General features: G+C 35.9%; 1 protein-coding gene and 2 non-coding genes across 3 annotated transcripts; 2 read left to right on the plus strand and 1 right to left on the minus strand.

Annotated features, from left to right (window-relative positions):
* The first annotated feature begins 327 nt into the window (after nt 1–327).
* Nucleotides 328–409, plus strand: trnas-aga (transfer RNA serine (anticodon AGA)). The gene has a single exon. It is a non-coding gene; the product is annotated as a tRNA-Ser (tRNA).
* A 1248-nt stretch (nt 410–1657) lies between these two features.
* On the plus strand, nt 1658–1743 carry trnas-aga (transfer RNA serine (anticodon AGA)). The gene has a single exon. It is a non-coding gene; the product is annotated as a tRNA-Ser (tRNA).
* A 3941-nt stretch (nt 1744–5684) lies between these two features.
* On the minus strand, nt 5685–12268 carry sri (sorcin). Its single transcript, XM_017495301.3, has 8 exons — nt 12108–12268; nt 8351–8407; nt 8148–8217; nt 7997–8040; nt 6543–6690; nt 6293–6406; nt 6123–6181; nt 5685–5984 (listed from the first exon to the last, which is right to left on the minus strand). The coding sequence occupies exons 1-8, from the start codon at nt 12153–12155 to the stop codon at nt 5958–5960; spliced, it is 567 nt and encodes a 188-aa protein (XP_017350790.1). The 5' UTR covers nt 12156–12268; the 3' UTR covers nt 5685–5957.
* Between the last annotated feature and the right edge of the window lie 2990 nt (nt 12269–15258).

Genomic DNA, 15258 nt, shown 5'->3' on the forward strand with positions numbered 1-15258 from the left:
CTGTGAGAGCCAGACAGCATTTTATGTCATGTAACTGTATAATAATATGCATACTGACAAAGTTGAAATAATCCTACTTTGTGAACTGCTGTAAATGCTTTCCTCCGCAAGGTGGAGCTGTTGCTTATTTATTCTTGCATCAAAAACGAGCTTTCCATCTACTGTTGAATTATAGGGTGTGGTTTTGTCTGGTATATTTCATATGCGCGTCGGTAAAGCGTGTAATCAAAGTAAATAAATCGACACTTGTGGAAATATGAGAGCCAAAAAAAATTAAGTTTTTTTTTTTTTTTTATTGTTTTTATGTAGTAGGAGGTACTGCGTGCTGTAGTCGTGGCCGAGTGGTTAAGGCGATGGACTAGAAATCCATTGGGGTCTCCCCGCGCAGGTTCGAATCCTGCCGACTACGATTCACTTTTCGTTTCTCCTCTCAGCATGTCCAGATTAAGATCTCACAGGGTCCTAAAGCTATGTCATCTAATAAAAGGTTGCATAAGATAAATTCAACGTCGACTTGCCAGAAAGTATTTTTTTTTATCATATAACTGTATACACCGATCAGCCCAGGCCCAGATTGGCTAATCGGGAGGACCGGGAGAATTCCCGGTGGGCCAGTTTGTTTTTGCTGATGGTTGTCCCTGTAGATAGCATGACCACCCCTGATCGAGTGGCACTGGAGCTGATGGTCGATACTGTGGATAGGACAACCAGCCCTGAGAGAGTGGTGTTGGAGCTGATGGTCGACACTGTGGATAGGACAACCAGCCCTGAGAGAGTGGTGTTGGAGCTGATGGTTGACACAGTGGATAGGACAACCAGCCCTGAGAGAGTGGTGTTGGAGCTGATGGTTGACACTGTGGATAGGACAACCAGCCCTGAGAGAGTGGTGTTGGAGCTGATGGTTTCCATGGTGGATAGGTGGATAGGACAACCATCCAGAAGAACCAATACCTCGTACGATCCAGTAGCTTTCTACAGTCTCCATGCAGCTGCTTGATGTGACTATGTCATGACAATCGCCTGGGGAATGGGAAAGGTTTTCCCCTTGTTATCTTTTGGCCTATTTCTGGATTCCCTGTATTCTTTCAAAAGCCTGACGTGAACACATTCTGAAACCCTGTTGGCCTCAGGTCTCTGAGCAGCCTGGCCATGATTCATAAACAATCTGTGGATAAAAAGATAGGAGAAAGTAATCAATATTCTGTCACTTAATTTATTCTACAGACTTACTTTAGCAGTATCACACGAGTAGGAGTGCTGCTGTTCCAGAACATCACACAGCTGTGATTCAGCCGCAGGCCAAGGACCACAGGTAATCACAGCTGTGATGATATTCGGAACAACAGCACTCTTGCTGGTGTGACTGCTTTTATACAACAGTTCTATTAACAAGAATTCAATTTTTAGTAGCTTACATTTAGACAGAATATTGTCAGTTACTTTCAATATTTTTAATCCCCAATGGGGATTATCAAGGGTCAACTGTAGTGGTGTTTAGTTCTTGAATGAATTGGTGGATGAATTGGATTTTGAACCAGTAGGATGAATAAATGATTCAATCATTCACTCATACACAAAGAGCATCTTGTCATGATGTGAACTGCAGAAAGTGTGTAAGATGCAATGCGTGCAATAGGAAAAGCTGTGTTCAGTAGTTGTGAGGTCGTGAGGCCAAGTGGTTAAGGCGATGGACTAGAGATCCATTGGGGTTTCCTCGCGCAGGTTCGAATCCTGCCGACTACGTCTGACTTTATTGTTCAACGGACTGAAGAAATAAAGATTGTCTGATCTGAACTTGTTTGATTTACAAGAACAAGTTCTACTATTACATTCAATATCTTCAGCTGAAAGTGTGGGACTGTACATGTTCTGGACAGCAGCATGTATTGAAAAAATCGTTGTTGTGTTTTTTGTTTTGTTTTGTCTTTCCAAACAATCAATATTTAAATAATAGTTGAATTGTACAAGAATTATACCATTAGAAATTTGGATTCAAAATCTGAATGTGAAGGCTCTAATTTTGACCTACAAGTTTGTACATTTCACACCACCCAAAACTGAATTTCGGTGTTTGCAAAAGAGCTAAAATTTAAAAGCTTAATCTGAATTTTCATGAATTCAACTTTATGGCTATTTCTGGACATTTGGTGACCCTAAGAGACAACTTAATCTGGGGACACAAACCCACACCAATCATTGTTTAATAGAATTAAAACTTCATTATCTTGTTTAATAAATAAAAATAAAATAATTAAAAAAAAAACTGAACAGGATCTATATACACTGAATTAAATCTCCAAACATGTCACGTATATCAATAAACGATAACTGCAATCAATAACTGTATAATAAACTGACCACTTCAATTAATTAACATTATATTCTTAATAGTGTTTTGCTCCGTTTCTCCTCTTTTGCTTTTATCTTCTAGCATTTTTACACACCAGGTAGATATTTATACTGCTTATAGCACGCAGCAGCTCTGGAAGTGTACATTGAAACAATTTCTAAATTGCATTTGGAATTTCAGTTCAATTTGGTCAAAATATCAATTTTTTAGAATTACTTTCAAAATGCTGCTCACTCGTACACACACACACACACACACACCATTCTGCAACCATTTGTCTTATTTGATGCAATTTTTTATTATGTATCTTGTCAACTTATTTTATTTTATATTTCTTTTACTTTCACTACCAGTTGCGCATTAAAAAATAAAAAATAAATAAATAAATAACATGATGTTTTCGGGAAATGTTTTAAAGTCCCTGTATTCTGAGATTCCATCATTGGTTAACCTTGATACCATTTGTTTGCGGCGAAAGCTGACAGTCATATCTGATGAACAACAGGATGTGCACTGCAAGACCTCATTTTCCACACCAGCGATGAGGACATTGATTTACAGGAAGATTTTTCTCATGAACCGAAAGGGAAAAAATCAAACACGCAAAGCAACAGGTGTAAAAGTCTCTATAAAATATTTATTTAATGCTTTTGTAACAACCTTCAGAAGCTTTGGAAGCTTATTATCCACTTTTTTTTTATTACACTGATCATTGTTATCTGCCATTAAAGGGACACTGTAAAGTTACTTTTTTTTTTTTTTTTAGAATAATTAAATCATAGTACTTTGGAGTGGGTTTTTTTTTGTTTTTTTTTAAAATGAAAAATACAGCTTCACTACATTAAATGTTTTATTACTGTTACCAAGTACAGAATACAGAATAATAATTATTATATATTTAACCATTTGAAGACTGTAAGCCAATCAAAAGACAGTTTGTGCAAAAAATTCAAATTCAAGACTTAATCAATATACATTTAAGTACCTCTGGCCAATTTATCAGGTATCTTCAGTTTTAAATGCTTCAAAGGAAACAGGTACAGGTACATGTACATGTAGGTGCCTTAAATGATCTACAAATCTACAAAAACCTGTAGAGATATCTGCAGTTTGCTGTTAACTAGCTAACATTACATTTCTTTATATACTATTGATTAATGGAGATGGTGTTCACTTTGGCATCTCTTGATCAGTTAATGTAAGAACAGAATAGATAATATTAGATAAGATTACTGTTGTCCAATGTATGCGTATACATACATACATATATATATATATATATATATATATATATATATATATATATATATACATATATATATATATACACATACTTTATACTTCATACTTATATATATATATATATATATATATGTATAAAGTATGTATATATATATATATATATATATATATATATATATATATATATACATGAAGTATGAAGTAATTTGTAATGTATATATATATATATATATATATATATATATATATATATATATATATATATATATATATATATATATATATATATACATGAAGTATGAAGTAATTTGTAATGTAATGTACATACTCTAAGTACTCAAGACACCGGGGTGTTTAAACCCCCAGTAGTACAGAAGTATGCAAGATGTGTGTGCGTCATACACTGCAAAATGATGTCATAGTGCATGGTTTACATATTTCTTTGCATAGTTCATTGCAAATTTTCTCTGCTTTGACACACCTGTTTCAGCTCAGTCAGGTGAGTCAGCAGTTTCAGAGCAAGGCCTCATGGTATTAGCTGTTGAAGTGACATTTTTACCAAAATTATTAGATATAAATTCAGAGACTTCACAAGTAGTGGCGAGGCAGTACATATGTGGTAGGATTTAAGTTTAACATCAGGATGAGTCGCAAATTTGACATCTGTATTCTAGCTAACATTGGGTTAACTGCTATATTGTGTAGACCTGTTGCCAAGATTGCTAGAAACCTCACAGCACCACACTGTACTTTCCCAATTAAATTTCATTTAATTTATATATATTTTAATAAAATGCATAAAGACAGTAAATGTTTCTGTCATTCTCAAACACAGTGCAGAGAAACTGACAATATTTAAGCGGAAGGAAATTTAGCTCACATAGCCCTGGGTTACACCTCGAAAGAAGAGCTAAGTAGGCAACTATAATGATCATATTAATATATCAGAGGGAGAAAACAAGATAAGGGTATAGATCAAGTATTTTTGTATCATTTCATGCTAAAATCTTCTACTCACTTTCTTAAGCACTTAGATCAAGTGTAAGTTTAAGCTTTTAATTAATAAAGTGAGGTTTCTCAATTTTTTTCCATTCAAATTTATATTTATAATCATTAATCTAGAAGACTTTTTTTTTTTTTTAATTAAACTGCAGAATCCAGTTCTGTTAGAGGAGCCAATACATTTGCTGTAGAGCGCTATGACATTTTGTTTTAGGTGAATAACTGAATAAAAAGCTGAGACGTTAAGCGATGTGTTTCAACAAAGATTTAAATGCATTTAAGACCTTAAATAAATGATGCTTGTTTAATAGGAAAAACTAATTAAACTCCAATGAATGACTCATATGCATTGCTAGAATGAACTGTAAGACATATACAGTACGTTATGTGTTACAAGTGCCTTATTTGAGTGATTAGTTCACTCATCTTTAGTAAGTGCTTTATCGTGGTCAGTGTTGATGTGGATCAGGGGCTTATTCCTGGAACACTAGGTTTGTGGCAGGACTACCCTCTGAATGGCATTGCAGTCACATGTCGAGTCGAGCCGTGCAGTGCAGAGAAAAAGCGCCATTAGAGGCCCATTGAGGCTGACATGACATCGTCCCATGCATGCTCTGTTAACATTTTCAGTGGAGGAGGAAAGGCAGACAGTAAAGTTTGACAGGGTTGCCTAATTTTGATAGCTGAAAAATACTCTTTTGCCGGCAAGATCTTGTTTTATAGCAAATAATCGAAATTAGATCTAATGCAAAGAAAAACGACGTGTAAGTATATATATTGTGTCTGTGATGTACAGAATGTCTACTGTAAGATATATTGTAAAGATTGGAAGAGAGAAAGAGGGGTCATGGAGTGGATGATTTTATCAGAAATGCGTGACCTTTAGTTCGCCAGGAAATGGCTAAGAAAAAGAACAGAAAAAAGTCTACCTGTTCCGATGTCTTATTTTAACTCAAGGTGGGGTGTTAGTTTCAGTTCTTTTGTGTGGTTTTGAATTTTTTTTCTGAAACCTGGCAACCCTGGTTAATGATATTAGCTGCACTCTTTTACCACTCACAATATAAGATATATACAATAAAGAACACCAAAATAGGCAAAGACAATCAAATTTATTTTTCATTCAATACATGGATTACAAGGGTCAATTCTAAGTGGTTTGTTCTTCATACGTTTACGTTTATTTACTGTTGTTAATTACATGTAATAATTGTTTAATTTGTTATCAAGATGCCTTTAGTTAGAGCAGATGTTTAAAAAAAGAAGCATTTGTATATAAAAAAAAAAAGCTCATGGCCACTATAGACTTCATAATATATGCCATAGATGATGGAATATTTCTGACTTCTTTTTCCAGAGACTTCCCTCAGGTGCTCATAGTGCACTGGATAAACTGAAACAAAACAAAAAAGAGAAACATACTGAACAAAATCAAGTGAACTGCACTTTTCTTGAAAATAAATAAATTAAAAAAATAAAAGAAGTCATTTTAGATTTTATGTTATCTCTTGTATAATACTGTCATACTCACGTCGTCATACTGAAATGAAGCGGTTCCGCCTTGCGCCGGGTCCCTCCTGCGGAAAATATCTGAACACAATATAATGTGTCAATGAAACACAGCAAATCTGTTACTTACAGTATAAAAGTGTCAATTGGGCAGAATTGCTCGGAAAATAATGTAGAAATTGTCCAATGTACCAGTCAAGCTCCTTAGTTTGACACAGCATGCAACATAATCATCAAAGGTGATCTTTCCCTGAGTGCTGTAGCGCCTTACGATACAGTTCATGGCTTGAGGACTCAGCCTGTAGCCTGGAGACAAAAAAACAATACAATATTGCAGAAGTACATCTTCTAATTAAATAATATCTACTCACAAGACAACTTCCTGAATGCATGAGTTATATGTGATGAGTTTTAGCGGGATGTTACGGTAAGCGTCTTTTACCCATCGAGGAAATAGCTTGGTTCATTTCCTGTGGGTCCACTGTCCCACTCATGTCTTTGTCGATGGACATGAAGTGCTGCTTCCAGCCGTTAAGCACCGCCCATAGCTCCTTAAACTCGGCAAAGCCCATGTTGCCTGACATGTCACGCTAATAAAAATGAATCGAGTTAATGGAAACAATTCAGCTTAAAGTTCTGGGAGTTTTTAATCCACAGTAGTATGCACAAAATATTTATCACGTATGATCAGGTACAAAATTCACAACAACAGACACATGGTATTGCACATATACCAGAATTAGAGAAGCTGTTGCTTATTGTGGCATTTTCTACTTTTATTGCACTTTCACTTTCATATTAAGGAAAGTCCTCAACGCCATTTTAAAGGCCATGTCAATCAGCTCAAATGAAGTTTGATATCTTTTCCTTGAGGCAACACACAACAAAAAAAATTGGTAAATGAATCTGATACTGAATGTAAAATAGTACTGCAATAAATATAATTTTACATGTGTGCCATTTAAAATGGATTTAATAAAGCCATCTATACATAACAGCGGTCGTTACTTTATTCTCAAGGTTTAGCATGTATTCTACCATGAACATGCATTTAACCATACAAATTGCTCGAGAAATCATTTCAACTACATCATACTTGCTGCCTGACTTTTCCCGTACTACACTGTCCAGTGGACACTCATGCACTTTGACACACAGACTTTGCCTGTTTTTGATCACATACCTATTGTTAAGTAAGGAATAAAACACAACAGGGTGTGGTTAGGAAAATCAACAACGGCAAAGTGGTGTGATGTCAAGCGTTCCTGCTTCCACCCTGACACTGCTTACTTTCCAATGACGGCAGCTTATTAAAGAACAACACGTCATACTTTTTATCCATTTACAGTACCATTTAATGTTGGAACGTCTATGAAACAATTAGTTCCAATTATCATCTCTAAAAAGTCAGTCCTGTACTTTCTCCTAAAGTTAATTTTACACAGCTTTTCATGTTCCAGAGAAACTAGAAAGTGCAAAGTCTTCTCTCCTGAAGACTTTCCCACAGTGGAAAACCTACCCAGTGAAGGAAATATTTGCCTTTAATCGCTAGCTTTAATTCATTCATTTCTTCTGACATCACGACAATTCGCCAAAGTTTTATGTTCATCTGGCGTATGACTCTCGATGTTAAATATGACGAATATTTAATGAATAAGCATCACCTTACAGAACGTTTTACGAAAGCTTAAACAATTATAGGTTCTTCTTTGTTAAATAACAGTTTATTATTAGTCTTAGATTATGCGGAGTTCCCATAAAGTCCCTGTTACTACAGACGTGATAACATGAGAAGGACTGCTTTGCGACTGCATATCGGATTGGAGAATTCGACGTCAGTGTGGTATAATTAAATCGATTTGAAAAATAAGCTGCTGTGATGGCTGTAAAGGATACATCGAGCATGGCGATCATCAACCTGCAGGTCTCCAAGTTGAAAGCTGTGAAAAGGTTCAAGTCGTTAATGAAAACTTTCAGTATTTTTCCTTCGCAACTACTTTTTCTTTTACTGTAACCTCAGTACGACCCGAGTATTAAACGGGCTTACGTTTGTAGCCTCCAGAGAAGTTTGCCTGAGTTAAACAGACCTGGAGCTCCTCAGCAGATATTTGTCCATCCTGTCACAAAATACATCCTGGTTCAGTGTTCAAATATGCTTTGGCTGTGAATAGTTTTGTTTTGACTACACTTGTTCTGCTGTAACATATATCTCAATAACTGTGTAAATGGATTGAAGAGAAACGATGCTACCTGTCCAGCAATGGCAGTAAAGTATCCAAAGAGAGGATCCTGCTGCTGGCCGGGAAACTACACAAAAAGACACACAACACACAAGTCTTTCACCATTCAACCGGTTCAGCAGTGTTTTTACTTCAATGATATATTAAATGAAAAATGACATAACTATTAATATTACATTAACGCAACACTGTTGTAGCATCATACTGTATATATCATATCAAATATATATTTAATATTATAGCTCACATGAAATCAAATCAAATACATGAATAATAAGCCATTTTTTTAACACATGTACACAATTATTTTACACCTTATTATTCATACTGGTTATGTTTTTTAACTGAGACAAATCTAAAATGAAACAACCAATGAATGGCTTGTCAACTAGAAAAAAATTCTTGATTATATAATGGTTTGTGGTCTAATTATTTGTTGATTTTTCCATGGTACACTGCATGGTGTTTTCTCTAAACCACCAGACTTTTCTACTTTGTGGATGACTCAAATCTTGTCTGCTGTCTGGTCGCTGTATGGTTCAGTCACTGTGGTAGTGATGGAAAGTAAAGCCTTTACAATGAAGTGCTTGATTTTATACTCCTGTAAACAATCGATGCCGTGGTGGTGTGATAGACCCCAACATTAAGAAGTATGAAGTACATGTACCTGAAGTATGATATTCTGCTCACAACACAGCGATTTGCCAACAATTATGATGTTCAAATTAATAAGGAACAACTCGTTGCGTTTTTTTTTTTTTAACTATATATAGTTACATTAAACGTTATGAAGTGTTGCTGAGACGAGTTAGACATGTCGTCTCTAATAAGTATTTTGGATGAAACTGGATACAATGAATGAATGAATAAATAAATGAGATAGAAACATGAGGTAATATATGTGACTCTGGGGGGAAAACCTAACTAAAATGTAAAACTATTATTAGTAGGTGGGAAAATTATCCAATTATAATGCCTGTTTACCTGCATAAATGTACATTTAAACCCTATAATTAAGCCTTTGCTGCTGGAACAGCAGGAAATATTTAAGGAATGATCTGAACATCTAAATATTCACAATTCACAATGGAAAAAGTAGTGCTGCAGTTGCAACATTTTCCGACTAACTATTTCAGGTTGGTGTACCATCACGGTGCCATACAGTCATACTACAGGGTGTGCCAAAAGTCTCCATTTTTTTAGCAAAATGTCTTCCATCATTTTTCAAACTTAGTATACATGTATACACAACCCCAATTCCAAAAAAGTTGGGACGCTGTGTAAAATTTAAAAAAAAAGCCGAATGAAGTGATAAACCCATGTTATTCACAATACAACATAGAAAATATATCAAATTATTAAACTGAGTAAATGTACCGTTTTAAGAAAAAAATTATGTCATTTTTAATTTCATGGCCGTAACACGTCTCAAAAAAGTTGGGACGGGGCAACAAAAGGCTGAATAAAAAGTGTTGCTAAAAAGAAACAGCTGGACGTTGATTGGCAACAGGTCAGTAACATGATTGGGTATGAATAGAGTATCTTAGCGAGGCAGAGTCTTTCAGCAGTAAAGATGGGCAGAGGTTCAGCAATCTGCAAAAAAAAAAAACTGGGTCTACAATTTGTGGGACAATTTCCGAATAATGTTCCTCAACGTAAAATTGCGAAGACTATGAATATCTCATCATCTACAGTACAGAATATCATCAAAAGTGATATTCTCTTTACATTTTACACAGCATCCCAACTTTTTTGGAATTGGGGCTGTGTATATATTTCACATAGACTTTAAGAATGCCTTTGACAAAAGAAGAACCTATCAAAATCATGCTCATGGCTGGACCAGGAATCTGTCGTACGGTTGCGGTGGACGTGCAGTTGCATGCATGACACTTTAAGAATGCCTCTGACAAAAAAAATACCCTATTGAAATCATGCTCATGGCTAGACCAGGAACTGCCGCAAGGTTGCGGTGGACGTGCAGGTACACGCGCGACACCAGATGTGTTAACACAAGTTCATCATATGTGGGAGATAAAGAGTGTACATAAAGTTAAATTTTGCTAAAAAGTGTTCATTTCCCCTATGTTTGGAGAAATTTGAGACTCCCTGTACTACTGTGAAAAAAATGGCTTCATTTCAGCTTTGTCTGATTTATGAGGGGTTTTTTTTCTCTTAATGTTGTTCTTACTATACACTCATTTTATTTTCTTCTTCTTGTCTTATCACCCACTCGTCAAACAGGTACATCTTCTTACCAGTATGGCTCATATTTAGAATATATATAGTAGACATACTCTTAAATATGTCATTACACAGGCATATAGTTTGGATCAGATGCTGTTTATTTAGACATTTGTTTTAGTGTTTTTTAGGCACAGCAAAGTGAAAACATCATAAAAGTGCCAAATTTTTGCAGTCATTTGACTAAGTCTTATACACTGACTGTCCTTTTTCATTAGGAACACCTGCACATATGATCCAGTCATGTGGCAGCACGGCAATGCATAAAATCATACAGATACAGGTTTTTATTTAAATGTTCATGTTAAAAATCCAAATGGGGGGAAATGTGATCGCAATGACTCTGATTGTAGTTTGGACATTGGCATGAGTGTCGGTTCCAGCCGTGCTGGTTTGAGTTTTTCAGAAATTAATCATCTCCTGGGATTTTCACGAGAGAGGTCAGAGGAGAATGGCTAAACTGTTTTGCGCTGACAGGAAGGCTACGGTAACTCAAATAACCACTCTGCCACCATGGTGAGCGGAAAAGCACCTCAGAACGTACAATGTTTTCACACATTCATTTTACATGCATCAAATGTTATTTCAATGTGGATGAGCTACAACAACAGAAGAACACGTCTGGTTCCTCTCCCATCAGCCAAAACAAGAAGCTGAGGGTACAATGGGTACAGTCTCGCCAAAACCGAACAGGTGAACATTGGAAAATTATCGCTTGGTTCTTTTTCCTATCTAGTTTACTTACTGAGTAATGCCTACATATTTATTAGTAGTTAACAGTAGTGACTTGGGTGTTTATATAGTACTAATAATTAATTCCTGCTTAGTTACATACGAGTTATTGAACAGTACTGTTACCTGAGCTCAGGATCGAACCGGGGACACTACCCACATAACTACCTTATATAATGTAGAACTAAAATGCATCTCGGACCTCCCAAAATGTTTTCAGTGATCAGACTGAAACATCTGGGTGCAATTACATCTTTTCTGGAAAATTTCTGTCTGATATTATTCTGATAGATGTAAACAGGCTCTAAAAAGGCTCTTTAGAAACACTTAAAGATTTTAAAGATGTCTTAATTGTCTCATTTCCATCATTTTGACACTTACTTAGGCTACCTATTTCAAAGTGATTTTCGGGGGAGTGGGGGGGGGGGGGGGGGGACCTGAAATTTGGACACATTTGTTGACAATCAACAGCCCTATTAATACATTTGTGTACACTACTACTGAAATCTGGAACTGTATGATTAATCAGGGCTTAATCACATTTGTCAGTGATTACTTCTCATCTTCTAGCAGTATAGATGGGAAACCGGAAGTGCTTTAGTGTTTTGCAGAAACAGCTCAGGAACTCCTAGAAGCGATCTTTCTAATACTAACAAGTATACTACTATATTAATATGGAACTAGTAAGGCTATTTAACTTGAACAATACCAAAACACCCAGCATCGAATACATTTACGATCATTGTTTTGATAATCAGTAATAAATAAATTAATAAAAACATAGTTCTTACCGCTCCTGGATATCCCCCGGCGGGAGCTCCATACCCTGGGAAACTCATTTTTTTATTCTTAGCTCAAAACTGAGATTTTTACTTCAACAATTTTAAGAAGTGAATTCACAGCCTGCACGAGCGTAGATTTTATTTCATTTAAAGCCACACCCTTTTCCGTAAGGCGCTAGCGCTTACAGCTTTAAGTCCCGCCTCCAACGATGTGATTGGTCCATGTCCCGCCACCAGCGATATGATTGGTGTAAGTAAGTCCCGCCTCAAGTGATATAATTGGCTGCAGGATACGAATATTGCACGCTAACAGCAAGCGCAAAAAGTGAAACTAATATTGTTATACACGCAGGCATTGTCTTCAAGGTGTTGCAATGAAGCAATGAGGCGCTTAAGGGGCTTAAAACACATTAGATATTTATAATAGTTTTATTCATGCAATTAAACTGCGTATCACCGTTTAATGCCACGCTTCATTCAAGCAGTTTGTGGTTGCTTGTTTTTTTATTTGTTAAATAAGATATTTTCTTAATCTCTTTATTATTAGGTTGAGATGATGTGGAGTGTCAGCCATACAACCATGCCACGATCAAAAATTACTGAGATTTACATTTTCAACCTGTCTGCTGTTTGATGTGAACTTTAGCTGAAGCTCTTGAGCTGTATATTTGCATGGTTTTATGCATTGTATTGCTGCCACGTGGTATTTATATACATGTGTAATATCTATGGTGTTTATATACATGTGTAATATCTATGGTGTTTATATACATGTGTAATATCTATGGTATAATATACATGTGTAATATCTGATATTTATATACATGTGTAATATATATATATAGTATTTATATACATGTGTAATATCTATGGTATTATACACGTGTAATATCTATGGTGTTTATATACATGTGTAATATCTATGGTATTTATATACATGTGTAATATCTGTGATATTTATATACATGTGTAATATCTATGGTGTTTATATACATGTGTAATATCTATGGTATAATATACAAGTGTAATATCTATGGTATTTATATACATGTGTAATATCTGATATTTATATACATGTGTAATATATATATAGTATTTATATACATGTGTAATATCTATGGTATTATATACATGTGTAATATCTATGGTGTTTATATACATGTATAATATCTATGGTATTATATACATGTGTAATATCTATGGTGTTTATATACATGTGTAATATCTATGGTATTATATACATGTGTAATATCTATGGTGTTTACAGTGAGGGAAAAAAGTATGCTGATTTTGTACGTTTGCCCACTGACAAAGAAATGATCAGTCTATAATTTTAATGGTAGATTTATTTGAACAGTGAGAGACAGAATAACAAGAAGAAAATCCAGAAAAACGCATGTCAAAAATGTTATAAATTGATTTGCATTTTAATGAGGGAAATAAGTATTTGACCCCCTCTAAATCAGAAAGATTTCTGGCTCCCAGGTGTCTTTTATACAGGTAACGAGCTGAGATTAGGAGCACACTCTTAAAGGGAGTTCTAATCTCAGCTTGTTACCTGTATAAAAGACACCTGTCCACAGAAGCAATCAATCAATCAGATTCCAAACTCTCCACCATGGCCAAGACCAAAGAGCTCTTCAAGGATGTCAGGGACAAGATTGTAGACCTACACAAGTCTGGAATGGGCTACAAGACCATTGCCAAGCAGCTTGGTGAGAAGATGACAACAGTTGCTGCGATTATTCGCAAACGGAAGAAACACAAAAGAACTGTCAATCTCCCTCGGCCTGGGGCTCCATGCAAGATCTCACCTCGTGGAGTTGCAACGATCATAAGAACAGTGAGGAATCAGCCCAGAACTACACGGGAGGATCTTGTCAATGATCTCAAGACAGCTGGGACCATAGTCACCAAGAAAACAATTGGTAACACACTACACCGTGAAGGACTGAAATCCTGCAGCGCCCGCAAAGTTCCCCTGCTCAAGAAAGCACATATACATGCCCGTCTGAAGTTTGCCACTGAACATCTGAATGATTCAGAGGACAACTGGGTGAAAGTGTTGAGGTCAGATGAGACCAAAATGGAGCCCTTTGGCATCAACTCAACTCGCCTGAAGGGACGATGGACGGGGCCATGTACCGTCAAATCTTGGGTGAGAACCTCCTTCCCTCAGCCAGGGCATTGAAAATGGGTCGTGGATGGGTATTCCAGCATGACAATGACCCAAAACACACGGCCAAGGCAACAAAGGAGTGGCTCAAGAAGAAGCACATTAAGGTCCTGGCGTGGCCTAGCCAGTCTCCAGACCTAAATCCCATAGAAAATCTGTGGAGGGAGCTGAAGGTTCGAGTTGCCAAACGTCAGCCTCGAAACCTTAATGACTTGGAGAAGATCTGCAAAGAGGAGTGGGACAAAATCCCTCCTGAGATGTGTGCAAACCTGTTGGCCAAGGGTTTTGCCACCAAGTACTAAGTCATGTTTTGCGGAGGGGTCAAATACTTATTTCCCTCATTAAAATGCAAATTAATTTATAAAATTTTTGACATGCGTTTTTCAGGATTTTCTTGTTGTTATTCTGTCTCTCACTGTTCAAATAAAATCTACCATTAAAATTATAGACTGATCATTTCTTTGTCAGTGGGCAAACGTACAAAATCAGCAGGAGATCAAATACTTTTTTCCCCTCACTGTATATACATGTGTAATATCTATGGTATTATATACATGTGTAATATCTATGGTATTATATACATGTGTAATATCTATGGTATTATATACATGTGTAATATCTATGGTATTATATACATGTGTAATATCTATGGTATTATATACATGTGTAATATCTATGGTATTATATACATGTGTAATATCTATGGTATTATATACATGTGTAATATCTATGGTATTATATACATGTGTAATATCTATGGTATTATATACATGTGTAATATCTATGGTATTTATATACATGTGTAATATCTATGGTATTTATATACATGTGTAATATCTATGAAATGACAATTAACTGTTGGATATGTGTGTTTGTGAGACACAGTCAGTGGAGTAAGGGGTACAAGGGCATTGTGGCATTGTAGAGGCTGATGGTTAATGGCACGAAAGAGTCCCCCAGATGCATCATTGTAGGCGGTTTGTG

The sequence above is a fragment of the Ictalurus punctatus genome, chromosome 20, assembly GCF_001660625.3.
Source record: "Ictalurus punctatus breed USDA103 chromosome 20, Coco_2.0, whole genome shotgun sequence".
Classification (NCBI taxonomy): domain Eukaryota; kingdom Metazoa; phylum Chordata; class Actinopteri; order Siluriformes; family Ictaluridae; genus Ictalurus; species Ictalurus punctatus.

What these genes read in the sequence shown, in the direction of transcription:
- sri (XM_017495301.3), bottom strand. Translation starts at nt 12,155, where the DNA reads ATGAGTTTCCCAGGGTATGGAGCTCCCGCCGGGGGATATCCAGGAGCG. An exon ending in TTACTGCCATTGCTGGACAG is followed by an intron (nt 8,218 to 8,350) that starts GTAGCATCGTTT and finishes ATTTTGTGACAG; the next exon opens with GATGGACAAATATCTGCTGA. An exon ending in TGATGATCGCCATGCTCGAT is followed by an intron (nt 6,691 to 7,996) that starts GTATCCTTTACA and finishes CATTTTTATTAG; the next exon opens with CGTGACATGTCAGGCAACAT.